This window comes from Notamacropus eugenii, chromosome 1 (genome assembly GCF_028372415.1).
Source record: "Notamacropus eugenii isolate mMacEug1 chromosome 1, mMacEug1.pri_v2, whole genome shotgun sequence".
In the NCBI taxonomy this organism is placed as follows: Eukaryota; Metazoa; Chordata; class Mammalia; order Diprotodontia; family Macropodidae; genus Notamacropus; species Notamacropus eugenii.
The window spans coordinates 292,385,741-292,403,743 of NC_092872.1; the positions used below are offsets into that span (position 1 = coordinate 292,385,741).

The window sequence follows — 18,003 nt, forward strand, 5'->3', positions numbered from 1 at the left end:
TTACAAATCTTTTTAATAGCTGACTTAACAGAAAACAGCTTGATTCTCTTATGTCCTTAGACATTCAATCTGTTGTGATACATTGCCTTGGCTAAAGTATATGAAGAAAATCCAGCCTCAAATGGATATATAGTTGGGAAACAGAGGAGCATTTTAATAGTTAAATAATTTTTAGATTATTATAAAAATAATAATTTCCTCAAGGAACCTCTAAAAAAGTTTTGGTGATCACTTAGAACTCCAGGGACCACCCTTTGAGAATCCATGAGCTTGAGATTTTTATTCCAATCCTATCTTAGTACTGTGAAATCTCCTCATAAACAAAGTAATATAATCTTCATATCAAAGTGATTTTTATTTAATTTAACTGTGGCAAGCAACTGGACGCTTATTCTGCCTTTGTAATCTGAACTAACTATACCCAGATAACAATCTGATTTTTCAAACTACACAGAAATTCAGGCTCACTACATTTAAGGAACAAGATAAAAGGAAGAGATTTATAAGGACATAGGATCAAGTCCTACCTTTAATTTTCCTTCTTTAAACCACTGACTCAGTTGTAGAATTCCAGAATCAGATTTGTCCTTATAATTCAACAGCTCAAATTGTTCCCTATAGCAAAATAAAAGGGAGCAATTTAAAACAAGAGAAAGGGAAGATCAGATAATTTCCCAAGTCTCTGAAATCTTTTCATGTAACAAATATCATGGTTTAATCATACTGACTTTGGCCAGACGTGGTTTGACAAATGTTATGAAAATAAAAAGTATCAGGGAGTCAATGAGGAAAACATTATGAGTTAACTTAAATTAACTCAAAACCTATTTACTAGACTTCATGTGGTTTAAAATGTATATCACCATTAGAGAGATGCAAATCAAAACAACTTTGAGGTATCACATCACACCTATCAGATTGGCTAACATGACAAAAAAGGAAGATGATAAATGTTGGAGAAGATATGGGAGAGTTGGGACATGAATTCATTGTTGGTGGAGCTGTGAGCTAATCCAAAAAATCTGGAGAAAAATTCGGAACTATGCCCAAAGGGCTATAAAAATGTGCATATTCTTTGATCCAGCAATATCACGTGTAGGGCTATATCCCAAAGAGATCATAAAAATGGGAAAAGGTCCCACATGTACAAAAATATTTATAGCAGCTTTTTTTGTAGTGGCCAAGAACTGGAAATCAAGAGAAGGCCCATCAATTGGGGAACGGCTGAACAAGCTATAGTATATGAATATAATGGAATACTATTGTGCTATAAGACATGATGAACAGGTGGACTTCGGAAAAACCTGGAAAGACTGATACGAACTGATGATGAGTGAAATGAGCAGAACCAGGAGAACACTATACACAATAATAGCTGCAGTGTGCAATGACTGTTTCTGAGTGACTTCGCCCTTCACAGCAATGTAAGAACCTAAAATATTTCTGAAGGACTCTTGATGCAAAATGCCTTCCACATCCAGAGAAAGAACTATAGAATCAGAATGCAGAATGAAGCAGACTATTTTCTCTTTTTTTATGTTTTTTTTTGTTTTTCTTATGTTTTCTCTTATTCATTTTAATTCTTCTATGCAACATGACTAACATGAAAATGAATTTAATAAGAATGGATGTGTAGAACCCATATAAGATTGTATGCCATCATGGGGAAGGAGGGGGAGAAAATTTAAAACATATGTAAGTGATTGTTGAAAACTGAAAACAAGTAAATTAGTAAAAAAAAAAAATGCATACCACTACTCTGCTGAGTTTCAACTCCAAGGAACAAGATACCCCTTTCAGGATGAACTCATTACATCTAATCTCATCACCATGATGCTAAATCAAGCCCTGACTGACATGACCTTCCTCAGCCTCCTCTCCCCTCTGATTGGAAAGCTGGCAGGTGAAGTATCGAATGCTTCCTAATGCCTGTCTTTACAGAGGGTAGAAACTAGTCTTTCAGCTCCTCTCTCCACTTTGCATCTTCTCTGCCTGGTCTCAACTCCAGGGAACAAGATGCTCCCTGGTGTTCCCTACCTTTCCTGTATCCTTTTCTATGTTGTCTTGACCGTTAGAGTGTAAGCTCCTTGAAAGCAAGAACTGTCTTTCTTTTTATTAATTTTTATCCTCAGCACTTAGCACAATGCATGGCACACAGTAGGCACTTAATAAATGTTTATTGGAATGGGATGGGGGAACAGCTCTGGGCAAAAAAAGCTTATCTATGTGTGCTTATAAACATACATATAGTATATACATATATGTTTTTAATATGGTACTAAATAAAGAAAGAATACCTTGTGATGTTTCTTGTTTTCAGAATTGACTCCACCTCAGGCAGCAATGGAGGAGGATAAGGGACATCCTTGTTGTACTGAGAAATCTGGCCACACAGGATAACATGACTGTTCTGATTCATCTATTCAGAGAAAATTGATTACTATCCCCTAAGAAATAGATTTTTCTCTATAATTACCATGTATAGAGCTGCTTTATGAAAAGTATGAATGTTTTCATAGAATACGTGTCAATGAAAGCATCCCGGGAAGTCAAAAGACAAAAATCCTGACTATTCCATTAACTTAGGGATTATTTTTTTGAGGGGGGCAGAGACTATCCATGACATGTATTTGTGAATGTAAAGTGGTAAGCAAAGAATATATAGAGGGGAGGTGAAACTTGCTAACCAGAAAGAAAATGTAATATTAAATTCTGTAACTCTAAGGAAACATAATCTCATCTTCAAATATTCACTTACTTGAAATTATGCTAATCTAGTAAAGTGACATATAACAACAGATGATGAAACACTAAGACTCTTTAAAATATAAAATGTTTATCCACTTGGAGCCATTTCAGTTTACTTTGCTAGCTTCCCTACTGGAAATGTTGGGAGCAGTAAGTAGAAACTGAATGATGGTGACACAGGAAGAATCAAAGCCTAGCTATGACAATTCTGTTTCTTTCTGAGAAACCTTGAGCACATCCCAACATCTGCCATCATTTGGTTGCACCTACCCCATGTATGCTTTTCTTCATGTATGGCATGATTAAATGTAATTCTGTTTTTTTCCTAATATATTCTTCATATTCTTTATGACAAACATGAAAGACTATAAAAGCTTACTCCTTATGATGAAACAACTTTAATTCATTAACTTGGAAGAATTAATGTGAAAAGGTTTAGATTATCTCATTTGATAGAACATCTTCCTTGAGGGCAATTTCAGTTGTGTCACTGTATCCCCAGCTCTGCATGATGCCTGGAACACAGAAGGTACTTAATAAATTCTTGGTGATTAGCAAAAAGCTAAATGTTAAAAATAATTTACAAAACATCTGGCTCCATGTCCCTTAATCCCTCCTATTCTGTTCTCTGAAATTCCTGTTCTACATAATTAAGAATTTTCTCTGATTCTTAGGTCTTTTTCTCTCATGCTACTTTCATCTTCTGGCACTCATTGAGACCTGACATTCAGTGATACTTCATCATTTTCATTCTTTCTAAGATGGGTTGTCACTTATCTCACACTCCCCAATTCACTAGTCCCAGGAGGAGAGATGGAACACTTCATGGTCCCCATTGATGCTTGCAGACTCTCCCTCTACCATCACTCAGCAAACTATCCTCATTTAAGAGTCACTATCCATATTTCCCATTCAGATTCAGGTGTCTATTATTGAGTGTCATACCCTTGATCTTGCCATCACCCTCCACTCCCATGACATTTCTCTATTTTATTCTAATCTCTTATAGTTGTATGTCTTTATGTTATCAGGACCCCACCTCTAAGACTACTTCTCTTTTTTCTGCCTTCTTTTAGGAGACACCTTGTTTCCCTGAGTTAAGGCCCAGCAAACAAGAAGTGTCCTGAGCTTTGCATTCACCCTCTGGATGAACTCTGCTGCAGCTAAATCACAGAACTGGCTTAAACCAGTTCCAGGTGGTCCCTGAGCTCAAACAGCACCCAAAGGAACCACGTTCTGGTCATGACACCCGGCCACGAATACACTTTATGTCACTATGTAAACTCACCTCACTGTCACTGTTGCACCTCACTAGTGTGTTCATACCTCCCTGCTTTCCTCTTTGTCTAGCCACAACTATATGTAAGAAGGCTTAGCCTTGCTGCCTTGGTCTTAGAGGAGACCTAGCATACCTGTCTAGTTTCTCCCTCTCCAGTGAAATAAAAAAGGCTTTTTGTCTGTAAACTCTGTGAGCTCTTTGATTTTATCTTGTTTTTCAGAGTTGATTGTTGGTATAAAGCTTCTGCTATAACCTCTGTGGCTCAGATTTAACAGTTGGTGTACAGCTTCTGTGAGCTCTTTGGTATTGTCAGAGTTTAACAGGTGGTGTATATCCTCTGTGGCTGTTTGGTCAGTTTTTTTTTAGAGTCTGATAATGCCTTACTGTTTTCAAACCTATTCTTCATGTTCATCATGACCTCCAAATTCCTCCAATCTCCAGTACTATCCCAGGCCATTAGCCTTGCTCTCATTATACTTTCCTCCCTCTTACCCATCCTATATATCTAGTCAGTTGCAGATCTTGTCATTTCTCCTTCTTTGAAATTTCTTTCATTCACATTGTCACCATGCTAGTTCAGGCCATCAACACCTCTTGCCTGGACTGTTGTAGCAGCTTCCCTTCCTCAAGTGTCTCTCCTCTCCTCTCCAACCTCCACAAAGCTGCCAAAGTGATTTTCCTAAAGCGCCTGTCTGACAACATCACTCCTAAACGTAATAAACTTCAGGGGCTCCCTGTTACCTCTAAGATCAAATAAAAACTCCTCTTTTTTCACTTACTGACCTTCACAGATGGGACCCTTCCTGCCTTTCCAGTCTTCTTACATGTAACTCTCCTCTACATACTCAAAGGTTCATCCATACTGGCCTACCTGTGGTTCTCACTCACAATGCTCCATCTCCCATCTCCCTGCCTTTGCACCGTTGTTGTTCAGTCATTTTCAGTCTTGTCCAACTCATTGTGATTCCATTTGGGGTTTGTTTTTTGGTTAAAATGGTTTGCCATTTCCTTCTCCAGGTCACTTTACAGATGAGGAACTTTTAAAATTTTACATTTTACAGATGAAATAAACAGAGTAAATGACTTGCTCAGTGTCACATAACTACTAAGTATCAGAGACCTAATTTGAATTCAGGAAGATGAAGAGTCTTCCTGGCTCCAGGCCTGGTGCTGTAACCACTGCAGCACTTAGCTGCCTTTGCATTTGCTGCCCCCATATAGCTAAAATGCATTTTCTTCTCACCATTAACTCTTGAAATTCCCATGTTCCTTCAAGACTCAGCTCAAGGACCAGATTCACTATCTTGATTCCAGGAGCTACTAATGCCCTCCTTCTCCCAAAACTACCATGTATTTATTTTTTCTGTATTTATGAACGTATACAATGTCTCCTCTAATATGAGGGAAACATCTGCTTTGCCTTTGTCTTTGTATCCTCAGTGCCTGATATTTAGTAGATGCTACACAAATTAGATAGTAAGCATGATTACACTGCAGAATAGTATAAGAAACTATCAGATTGTTCTATCAGAGCAAACAAACAAATTGGCAGAATTTTTTTTTTGGCTAGTGCAAAGCAGGTGTGTGTATGTGTGGTATGTATGTGTGTATGTATGTATACATATGTGTATATATATATATACACACACACACAAAATAACAGAAATAAAAATCAATCATTATTCAAATTTATATCAGGAAGTCATCAGTCACCTGGCATATAACTATCACTGATGTCACTACCAATATTGTCAAAGTACACATCCACTCCAGATGGACAAAGCTCATGGAGTTGTTCTGCCACATTCCCCTTCTTATAATTAATTGCAGCATCAAAGCCCAGTTCTGAGACCAAGATGGCACACTTCTCATCTGTTCCACAAATTCCCACCACTCTGGAACAGCCTTCCAAATGGCCAATCTATTAAGAATAAAAGTCTGAAAATTAAATGGTTTTATATTTTTATAACAGTACCTAGATAGTTGGAAAAGATGTAAACCACTACAAATACCTGCTGGCATTTGCTACAGTTCAGGTCAGGTCAGAATTTTTAAACTTTTTGCCAAAGGCTACTGAAAGGCTTAAAGAGCAAAGCCAGCATACAATGTGATGTTTAAAACAAATCATAAAGACAGAAGTAGAACACAGAGTGACTTTGAGTTTATAAGTAGACATCTTAGATATGATTTTATTAAAAGAATTATCAGATCATTAACACATCACAAAGCTGCATGTGAACCTAAATTTCTGCGCTTGAGAGATGCCAAAAAATGTTCAGAAAAATTGGACTTCTGTAAGTTCTCATTATGAAGATATGTTTATTACATTCATCTGTGTAAAATACCCATCTGTAAAAGCATGCTTTAAGGGCTATTCATTGGTTCTGAAAAAACATATGAGGTTAAAACAACCAGAGAGTATGTAGTTCCACAGAAATAATGCTTCAGAACACAGATTAAACCCAACTGATGTTCAAAAGTTAAGGCCAATGGGGACTAAACATGAGCTCAGATTGTTACCAGCTATTTGATTTGTACCAAATTATGGTGTCACAGTTTCACAGTGTTGTAGTGTTGTTTGGTTATAATGTATCAAGATGTTATTGTGAGATGACATTATTTAGAGTAATATGAAACCAAACATCTCTACATTAAGCTCTATATTTTTGTTTCCAATGATTTATCTCTTATTTGGAATTTTAAAAATCAGATAAATTATTTAACAGATTTAGTCATTAGAATATGAAATTTCAGAGAGGCGTTTTTTTCTGATTATTTCCATCATAGCATTCAGTCATTTACATCTAATTCTGTTTTTTCTAAGTTTCTAATAAATGGAGAACTAGACCCCAAATAAATCCTCAAACCACAGTATGTTTATTTTTAATAATACCAGTAATACATTTGACTACTTATACATAATGCTTCTATAAGAAATATTTAAGCAAATCATTACATGTGCTTCTCAGCCTTATACTTCTGCCTGTCTAGTTTTATACTGAGACTTCAGTTGTAGATTGTTTTTTTAAAAAATCAAGTAATTACAAGAAAAATTTACCTGGCCAGCCACTGATCCACAAGCACCTGCAGCTCCACTGACAACCATTGTTTGGTTGGAACAATAGTTACATGACCTTTTTCTTTAATTGCAAGTAAAGAAGTTAATCCTGTTGTACCAATAGCACCAAGAAAGTAAGAAAGGTGTCCATCTACAAGTTGTGGGTCTACCTAAAATAAAATATGCACATATTTTATATCACACTATAGATTTCTATTAAAGTTTAAACAGGAATCATTAGTGGAAAATAATCCATATTAATTTCCATAAGGTAAAGTGCCTGTATGATAAGGGAACTAAAATATAAAAGTTGGACTGCAAAAAGTATGGCAAAGCAAACAGAGTTGGAAGACCTCATTCTGCCTATCACAGTTGGCTGTGTGACTGTGGGAAAGTCACATAACCTCTCAGTGACCACAAACAACTCTCACATTCAGCTGCTGAACACTTGCCAATCTGCACTGGTAGAAGGAGTTTTCCTCACTAGAATACTACGACAAACCATCAAACAAAAATGGCAACATTAGAATATGGAATCTATAATCAAAGCCTCTAGCCAAGGTCCAACTTCCAAAATGTCAAATATTTTGACTGTTGGAAAACAGGGTCACTGACATGCTATTGATAGAGCAAATGATACAGCCATTTTGCAAAGCAATTGGGGACAATACCCAAAGAGTTATTAAACTGTACATTCCCTTTAACCTCACTATACCATTACTAGTCTTACAAACAAATCAAAGTAAAAGGAAAAGGTCCTACATGTATAAAAATATTTAAAGTAGCACTTTTTATATTGGCAAAGAAATGGAATGTGAAGGGGTGCCCATCATTTGAGTGGCTGAACTAATTATGGCATATGAATATAATGGAGTACTACTACTGTATTATAAGAAATAATGAAAGAAATAATTTCAGAGAAACTTGGGACAAATTGAACTTATGCACAGTGGAGTGAGCAGAACCAGGTGAATAATTTAAACTGTAACAATACTGGGGGGAAAAACTACTTTGGAGGACTTGAAAATCCTATTCAGTGCAATGACCAATCATAATTCCGGAGGACCAATGATGAAAAATGCTACCCATCCCCTGACAGAAAGGTGATATACTCAGAATGTAGAGTAAGAGACATTGAGTCACAGTAAAACACAGAGGGTCCTTATGGAAATTTGTTTGGCTTGACTATGAATATCTGTTACAAAGGTTTTGTTCTTATTTTTTAGTGGGGATGAGAGGAAGTGGCAAGGAATGGAAAAGAATGCCTGATAATTGAAAAAAAATTAAAAGTTTAATCTCCAAGTAATATTGCAAACTATGATCATTCTTTCATCAATCAAAAAAAATACCACGAGAGGCCATGATCTCTGTTTTAGCTGCTCTAGGTTTTTTTGTTGATCTGCTTTTCTATACAGCTCTTCCACTACTTAGCTAAGTGATCTTGGGAAAGTAACTCAATCTTCCTCTGTTTCAGTTTCCTGATTTGTAAAATGAGGGCATGGAATTGGATAACCTTCAGGGTTCCTTCCAAGTGAGATCTGATTTGTAGATCTATCCCCATAATGAAATAATAACTCCTCACAATTGTATTATAACACTATAAGGTTTAGATGGTAGTTTCCTTACAACCATTTAAGACAGGTAATGCAAAAATTATTAGAGGCTGTCATCAGGACTATCATTAGGCAAAACTGTGAAGTATGACTTCAGGACCTCTTCATTCCTCTTTCTATACCCTCCTGCCCCTTAAACACCTTTCCTTCCTACAAACATTCCTTATGCCCATGGTGCCTTCCAGCTGCTTAGTTCTCAGCTGCAATATTCCTCTAGTCAGTAGCAGCCCAAGTTCTTGACCCTTTTCCCCTATGTTCTCCTTTCAAAACATAACTGTCTTCTAAACCAGTCCTTTAAAAATCTGTCTGTTAGAAAAAATTCTAGTTGATATATGCCACCCCAATGCTTGTAGGCTAGTAGTAATAACACACATGTGCATTTTAATAGTTACTTTTAACTAATGATTAAAGTCTCAAATCCTGAAGCAGGACCACTAATGAGGGGGAAGTCAGGAGGAGGTAAGAATTGAAATCATACCACCATAAAGCCCCTACTTATTACTATGAAGTGACAAAGGTCCCTTGACTTCAGTTTTAAGCATAATAGTTTCACCTGTGATTTAGACAGTAAATGAAAGTCATTAACAATACTTTCAGTAAAACGCAGTTAATTTCTATACAACTTATTCTTTATATAAATATTCAGGCAATACAAATAATTGGGAAGACCAAATAATCACTGAACTGTTGCTATAGATTGTGCTGTATTTAATGACTTAGTAGGCAGAAGAAACTGGATGATTTCATTATATTCTTGATATTAAGCAGAATGAAATGTCAAGGAAAAAAATCAATGGAAAATTATAGGAAATATGTATGCACTGTTTTTTAGAGATTACCTTTTCAAGGGTATTTCCCTCTAAAATAGCCTTAGTCTGCCAGGGCCAAAAAAAAGAAGTCACAAAATCGCCTTTAGTCAAATTTGCATGTTGGCTCTCTTCTATAACTCCAACACCTCCACCATCAATCACTTCAGACAGCTGCCAAGGTTTTAGATAGTAAAAACCAGGATCCTCATTCATCCTACACTGCGGAAAAAAGAAAAACATTGATTAGGAGAATTCTGAAAATATTTCCTATATGTATCTATTTAGAAACCATTAAATTGGGATATAATGAATGGTGCTGAGAAAAAATAAAAATGCCTGTATAAAGGATATAGAGGATTTTTAACATCCTTGTCATAAGTGTAATGAAACCATGAAGTATTATCTCACAAATTCTTTGAATCTCCAAACCTGCAAAATAATTTTATTTTTCTCATAGTTGTCCTTTTTCCCAAAGTCCTGTTACTCAGCCTTTTACCTCTAAGAGAAATTACTTTCAATTTAGAACCCATTGCTAGTGCTACAGTTAGAAAGGACTATATTGAAGTGGATTAACTATGACTATTTCCAGATATGTCATTCTTATTAAAGGGAAAGTCATCAATGTTAACAGTGAAAACCACAACGAAATGGTTGCTTCAAGAGTCCCCAGAAGGGGGCACAATTGGTTCGTCATGAGCTCTACCAACAAAATGAACAATTACTAAAGAAGTTAAATACTAATAGGGAATACAATGTTCTGAATTATTTTTTAAATTTGTGATTAAAAAAAAAAACTTTAAAGGACTCAGGCACCCAAAGCTCCTAGCTTCCAGGCTTCTTTCTTGCTTTTCTGAAATGTGACAAACTGGAATACATAAATATGAAAGATCTGGTTCCTCTCAAAGAGTCAGGAGAAAAAATGTCATTGACAATGGCTCAAAGCCACATGATTTATTCCATCAGGCAGTTGCACAGAAATCAATGAAGATCTCCCATTTTAGAAACATTATAAAATAAGTCTTATGAAACATATCTAAATAGGAATTACTTAAATTGTTTGTTGATCATAGTGTTTTTTATCACAATGACCTCTGAGGAATAATTTTCATAAGATCATACAAGTTATGAAGAGTCTAACCAATGCAGACACATAAAACCTTTAAGCATGAGAATACTAGAGACCACCTGGACATAAAGAAGAGACAGATGTGGAGTCTGAGAAACATCCCAAGCCTGGCACACAGGCATGATATATTGATGATGAGGGAGTTCAATTATCAAGCAGAGAAGCTAAAAATAACTTTCTGCCTTAGTGCCAATTTCATCCTTCAAAAGGTGGAGGAACCAACAAGGAGAATTTCTACTCTGAATCTAACTCTCAATAACAGGGAAAAATTGTTGATGAGACCCCAGGTGGAAGTGGCCACTTCCTATGAGACTCTGTGATAGAGGAGAAGAAATCTGGACAGTATGTATTATGTACTCTAAATTGGAAAGTCAGAGTTTAAAGAGTTCAGAGGAAACAAAAGTAAGATGCTACGGAGTAAATGCTTCAGAGGATGTCAGCCCAGGAGGACAGGTAGCTATTTAATAATGAAATTCTCACAGTTCAAAGAGAAATGATGCTAAAATGGTATTTCTCTGAAAAGATTCATTTCAATTCAATAGTAATTTATTAAGCACCTACTAGGTACCAGACACTGTGCTAAAGCAGTAAATTATATAAAAAGAGGGCAAAAGACAGTACCTGTCCACAAGGACCTTACAATGAAAAGATCATTTTGTATGCACAGGAATTTACCAACAAACTTGATTTTGAAAATAAATGTTAAGCAGATGGAAACAAAAGCAGCTAATACAGGATAATGGCATAGTCTTGTAAAAATCATGTTAGACAAAAAAAAAAACCCCACAAAAAAACAGAAGAGACAGAAAGAGAAATTCCATTTAAAATAACTATGGATGGTACAAAAATACTTATAAGTCTGCCTGCCACAGGAAATATATGAATACAATTACAAAACACTTCACACGAATCAAGACAACTAAAAAATTAGAGAAATATTAATTGCTCATGAGTCAGCTCAGTTTAATTAAAATGACAATACTACCTAAATTAACTTACTTATTCAGTGCTATAACAATCAAATTATTAAAGAGTTACTTTATAAAGCTAGAAAAATTATTTAAAAATTCCTGTAGGGGAACAAAAGGTTAAGGATATCAAGGGAATCAATGGAAAAAAATGCAATGAAGTATCACTAATAGTATCAGATCTCTATACTACAAAGTAATAATTATCAAAATTATTTGGTACTTGGTAAGAAATAAAGAAACTGATCGGTAGAACAGATTAAGTACAGAACATGGAGAAACAAAGGAGTAGATTAATCTAGTGCTTGATAAATCCAAAGTTGCCAGCTGGTAGAACAGGTGCTCAATATCTGATAAAAACTACTGGGAAGACATGAATGGTGATATCATAAGCAAAGTAGTGGCACATGGAAGATACTACCTATCAGATCTTTGGAGAAGAATTCATAGCAAACAAGACAGAGGTTTACAAGAAGTAAAATATATAGTTTTGATGAAAATTTTTACACAAACAAAAGCAATACAGCTAAAATTATAAGAAAAACAAGTAACTAGGAAAGAAATATTTACAGCAAGTTTCTCTGATAAAGGTCTCATTTCTAAAATATATAGGGAACTGAGTGAAATTTTTGAGAATAAGAGTCATTTCTCAAATGATAAATAGTCAAAGAATAGGCAACTTTTGCAGGAAGAAACCAAAGCTATCAATAGCCATATGAAAAAAACACTCTAAAATGCTAATTACAATTCTAGGGAACAATTTGGAACTATGTCCCAAAAGCTATTAAATTGTACATACCCTTTGAACCAGTAATACTGCTACTAGGCCTATACCCCAAAGAGATAAAAGGAAAAGAACATATATATACAAAACTATTTATAGCAGTTATTTTTTGTGGTGGCAAAGAATTGGAAACTGAGGGGCTGCTCACCAGTTGGAGAATGGCTGAACAAGTTATGGTATATGAATGTGATGTAATACTGCTGTGTTGTAAGAAATGATGAAGGGGATGGATTCAGCAAACATAAACAGCCGTGAAAGGCTGAGTAACTCTGATCAAAATAATGACCAATTACAATTCCAAAAGACTTGTGATGGAATATGTTATCAACCTCTTTTTTATTCATTTTTTAAAAATTTATTTATTTTCAGTTTTCAGCATTCACTTCCACAAAATTTTGAATTTCAAATTTCCTCCCCATCTCTCCCTTCCCCCTCCCCAGGACAGCATGTATTCTGATTACCCTTTCTTCCCATTTGCCCTCCCATCTATCATCCCCCACACACTCCTTATCCCATTCCCTTTTATTTTCCTATAGAGAAAGATAGGTTTCTATACTGTATTGCCTATATATCTTACTACCTAGCTGCATGCAAAAATAATTTTTAACATTCATTTTTAAAGCTTTTTAGTTCCACATTCTATCCCTTCCTCCCTCCCCACCCACACTCACTAAGCAGGCAAGCAGTTTGATATAGCTTATACATGTGTAGTCATGTCAAACACTTCCATAACAGTCATGTTGTGAGAGACTAACTGTATTTCCCTCTGTCCTGTCCCACTCTCCATTTATTCACTTCTCTCCTTTGAACTATCCCCCTATCAAAGTGCTTGCTTCTGACTATCCCTTCCTCCAATCTGCCATACCTTCTTTTACCTCTCTTCTTTTATCCCCTTGCCCCCTGCTTTCCTGTAGGATAAGATAAACTTCCCTATCCAATTGAGTGTATATGTTATTTCCTCCTGAAGCCAAATTCAATGAAAGGAAGGTGCACCTATTTCCTCTCACCTTCCCCTTCTTCCCCTCCATTTCTCCATTCCCTTCTTTCTTGCCTCTTTTATTTGAGATGATTTACTATATTGTACCTCTCCCTTTCTCTTTCTCCTCCTACATTCCTCTCAATACTTTTATTTTTTTAAATATCATCCCTTCATATTCAGCTCAGCCTGTGCTCGCTCTCTCTCTCTCTCTCTCTCTCTCTCTCTCTCTCTCTCTCTCTCTCTCTCTCTCTCTCTCTCCCACCATATGCATACATGGAGAGAGAGAGAAAGAGAGAGAGGGAGAGAGAGAGAGAGAGAGAGAGATTTCCTCCAACTGTCCTAATACTGAGAAAGGTCTTATGAATTAAAAATACCATCTTTCCATGTAGGAATGTAAACAGTTCAACTTTAATAAGTCCCTTATGGTTTCTCCTTCCTGTTTACCTTTTCATGATTCTCTTGCACATTGTATTTGAAAGTCAAATTTTCTATTCACTTCTGGTCTTTTCAACAAAAATGCTTCGAAGTCCTGTATTTCACTGAAGTTCCATTTTTTCCCCCTGAAGTACCATACTCAGTTTTGCTGGGTAGATGATTCTTGGTTTTAATCCTATCTCCTTTGACCTCTGGAATATCATATTCCAATCCCTCTGATCCCTTAGTGCAGAAGCTGCTAAATCCTCTGTTATTTTGACTGTATTTCCGCAATATTTGAATTGTTCCTTTCTGGTTGCTTGTAATATATTCTCCTTGACTTGGGAACTCTGGAATGTGGCTATAATATTCCTAGGAATTTTTCTCTGGGGATCTCTTTGAGAAAGTGATCAGTGGATTCTTTCCATTTTTTTTTAACCTTCTGGTTCAAGAATATCAGGGCAGTTTTCCTTGATCATTTTGAAAGATGATGTCTAGGTTTCCTTTTTATCATGGCTTTCAAGTAGTCCAATAATTTTTAAATTATCTCTCCGGGATCCATTTTCCAGGTCAATTGTTTTTCCAATGAGATATTTCATGTTGTCTTCTATTTTTTCAGTCTTTTGGTTTTGTTTTATAATTTCTTGATTTCTCATAAAGTCATTAGCTTCCACCTGCTCCATTATAATTTTTAAGGAATTAATTTCTTCAGTGAGCTTTAGGACCTCTTTTTCCATTTGGTTCCCTCTGCTTTTTAAGACATTCTTCCCCTCATTGGCATTTTGGACCTCTCTTGCCATTTGTGCTTGTCTAATTTTAAAGGTGTTATTTTCTTCAGCATTTTTTTGGCTTTCCTTTACTAAGCTGTTGACTCATTTTTCATGATTTTCTTGCATCATTCTCATTTCTATTCCCAATTTTTCCTCTACCTCTTATTGATTTTCAAAATCCCTTCAGAGCTCTTTCATGACCTGAGACCAATTCATATTTTTTTTGGAGGCTTTGGATGCAGGAGATTTGGCTTTGTTGTCTTGTTCTGATTTTATGTTTTGATCTTCCTTATCACAAATTATGTAAGAAAATATCTCTTCACCAAGAAAGTAAGAATCTATAATCCATTTCTTTTTTCCCCCTGTTGTTTATTTTTCTAGCCACTTACTTGACTTTTGAGCTCTTTTTAAAGTGGAGGGCTCCAGAAGCAACCTCAGTGTCAGTAGAAGCTGCCACCACCCTGGGCCTGAGGCATAGCCTGGGACTGGACCAAGCTCCCCTCTCAGCCAGATGAGGGACCCTTCTCACTGATCTTCAAAGCTGTGTTTGTCATTTGTAAGCTGAGAAGCCTGGAAACCATAGCCACCATTGATTTAGTCCCCTAAGGGTTGCTCCAGCTCCATCTTCAGGGCATGGTCCATGCCAAACTGTGCTTTGCTCCCAGCCTGTCATGATAGACCCTTCCCATCAACCTTCCAGATTTCTTGGGCTGGAAATCTGCTTCAGTCCATTATTCTGTGGCTTCTGCTCCTCCATAATTTCTTCATTTTTTACAGGGTTTTTGAGGGGTTTCAGGGGAGAGCTCTAGCAGATTACTGCTTTTACTGTGACATTTCTGTTATCAACCCCTTGAAAGAAAACTGACAGACTCAGAGCAGAATGAGACATTTTGTTTTATCTCTTTCTTTTTCTCACTTTTTTCCCCATTCAAGCACAGCTAATGTAGAAAATCATTTTGCATGTCAATACATATTTGTAATAGGTTTTGTTTTTCTTGCTTTCTTAGTGGAGATGGGGTAGGAAGGAGAAAATTTGGAACTCAAAATAAAAATGAAATTAAATTTTTAAAAATAGTTAATCTTGCACTCTCAAACCAAAAATAAATTGTTAGTAATACAAAAACTTAGAATTTGAGGTTGGCAAAGAAATCTCAGGACAATAAAACATCTCTCTCTCTTTTTTAATCCTACCTTGGGAGAAAAAGGAGAAACAAAGAAGAGAAATAACTTTGCTTGACATGCAAGGGATAACTGACAACAGAGAGAAGACAGAACTCCTCAAGTCTTATTTTATTGCTTCATTTCTCTCTGTAGAGGATAATGACCTCTACACTACAAGAATGATAGAACAAAACTAACAAAGAATTGATACCCAAGATATATATATAAAGAGAGAGTAACAGAGCACCTAGCTGTCCTGGAAGAAGTCCAGCCACCTGGCCCCGATAATCTGAAAATATTGGAAGATATGACCATTGAATCATTGTCAGTGATATCTGAAAGATCTTAATGGAAAATGGGAGAGGCATCACAAGATTGGAGATGGACAAAAGTCTGGATTAAGAAAAGTAAGAGAACAGAGACTGCAGACTATGGGTCAGTTGCTGAGACTTCAATTCCTGGGAAAGTTATTGAAAGGATAATTAAAGAGATGATTGACAAATATTTAGAAAAGAAATTATAGATATTTCAGTAATCATCATGTGTTATTATTGCCTGTATGACAAATTTATCATTGAGTGCCCTGAACACAGTAGATGCTAGAGAAATATTTGCTGACTTGGAAAAAGAAACAAAGATCTAGACAGGGAAGCAGTTGTTGCTGTTTGTCCTTCAGTCTCAAAGAGAACTAATGATATCATGTGGGTGATGTTTTGACTTGCTTGTGAACTGGATTCAAGTGTGGCTGAGTTGGGCAAAGTTGCCAGCCTTACTCTCTTCTCCAGCATCACTGAAATCCAATGGCAAGACAAAAGTCAATGGTTAAAAGGAGATGGGGTGGCTTCATCAACAACAAGTCACAGCAGACTAATCTCATTTCCTTTCTGGACAGGATTACTAACACAGTAGATGAGGGGAAATGCTATGGATATAATTAACCTGTATTTTTGCAAATCTTTCAATAAAGGTTTAGCTAGGTGGTACAGTGGATACAGTATCAGGCCTAGAGTTAGGAAGACGTGAGTTCAAATTGGCCTCAGCCACTTTCTAGCTATGTGACCGTGGGCAAGTCTCTTAGTCACTGTTTCACATCTTCTTATCTGGTTTCCTTTAAGATTCAGCTCAAGGGCCATTTCCACCATGCCATCCTTGGTCCCCACAAACTAAGCACATGTGTTAGGAATGCTTTTAGGTATTCTAAGAACAAAAGCACACTGTGTTAGATGCTCGGTGTACCACTGTTTGAAAATCATTCTATTCATTTAAGACACCTGAATACCCTAGTGCACTATGCTAAGCACTAGAGATACAAAGAATGGTAAGACATTCCTTTCTCTTATGGAGTTCATAGGCTCATTGGGAGATAAGATGAAAACAAACACGAACAAGCAAGAGGTAAATTAGAGATAATTAGGAGGGAAGGGACAAGCACTAAGGGAGATCAGGAAAGGCTTCTTCTAGATTATACTTTGTTAGATGGGATTTGACGGAAGCCAGGGACACCAGAAGGTGAAGATAGGAAGGAGAGCCTTGTGGCATGAAGAATAGACAATGAAATCTAATGAATATTTAAATGAATGAGTAAATTATGCAGGCTAGCTAATATTATCCTTTGCACACATTTTTCCCCCTTCATAAAATGTTTTGAAATCATCTGTTCACATATCAACTTCATTTCCAAATATACCACTCCAATACTTCCCTACACTGATCCATCTCCCATAACAAAAAATAAGGGGGTGAAAGCAGCACGAACAAAACTGATTAACATATCAGCCCAGGATTGACAGTTTATGAAGTATTTTATAACCATAGGCCCTCTATCTCTGTAAGTAAGAGAGCAAGGTATATTTTCTCATGTCTTCTTCAGGGACAAACTTGATCATTATAATTATATAGCATTCCTGTCCATTTTTTTGATCTTTCCATTTATATTGTGTGTATACATATACATATATATTTGTTTCAACTTATTTGATTTTGCATCAATTCACATATTTTCCCCTGGTTTTCTCAATTCTTTTTTTGCCCTTTAAATTCTTCATCCTAGTAGTTTCTTAGGATACAGTCAGGACTATTCCATTACATTTTTGTATCTTGCAACTTTGCTGAATTAATTGCTTCAGTTAACAAAGGTTGATTATTTAGGCTTTTCTAAATTGATGACACGATCTACAAAATGCAATAATACTATTTCCTTCTTTGGATGATTTCCAATGTTGGTTTTACAGAGACTGCAGTATTCCATGATCCAAATGAAGAACACTACCACTTGAAAATATTGGTATAAAAAA

The 18,003-nt window shown here is 36.1% G+C and overlaps 1 protein-coding gene across 1 annotated transcript in view; it reads right to left on the reverse strand.

Moving 5' to 3' along the window:
- LOC140517699 (prostaglandin reductase 2-like) overlaps nucleotides 1-18,003 on the reverse strand; it is a 46,462-nt gene that overhangs the window by 3,400 nt on the left and 25,059 nt on the right. Inside the window, 7 exon segments of the mRNA XM_072629165.1 lie at nucleotides 528-615; nucleotides 2,298-2,419; nucleotides 4,075-4,081; nucleotides 5,746-5,948; nucleotides 7,086-7,147; nucleotides 7,150-7,255; nucleotides 9,538-9,726. Of these exon segments, the coding sequence (XP_072485266.1) occupies nucleotides 528-615; nucleotides 2,298-2,419; nucleotides 4,075-4,081; nucleotides 5,746-5,948; nucleotides 7,086-7,147; nucleotides 7,150-7,255; nucleotides 9,538-9,726 (777 nt within the window).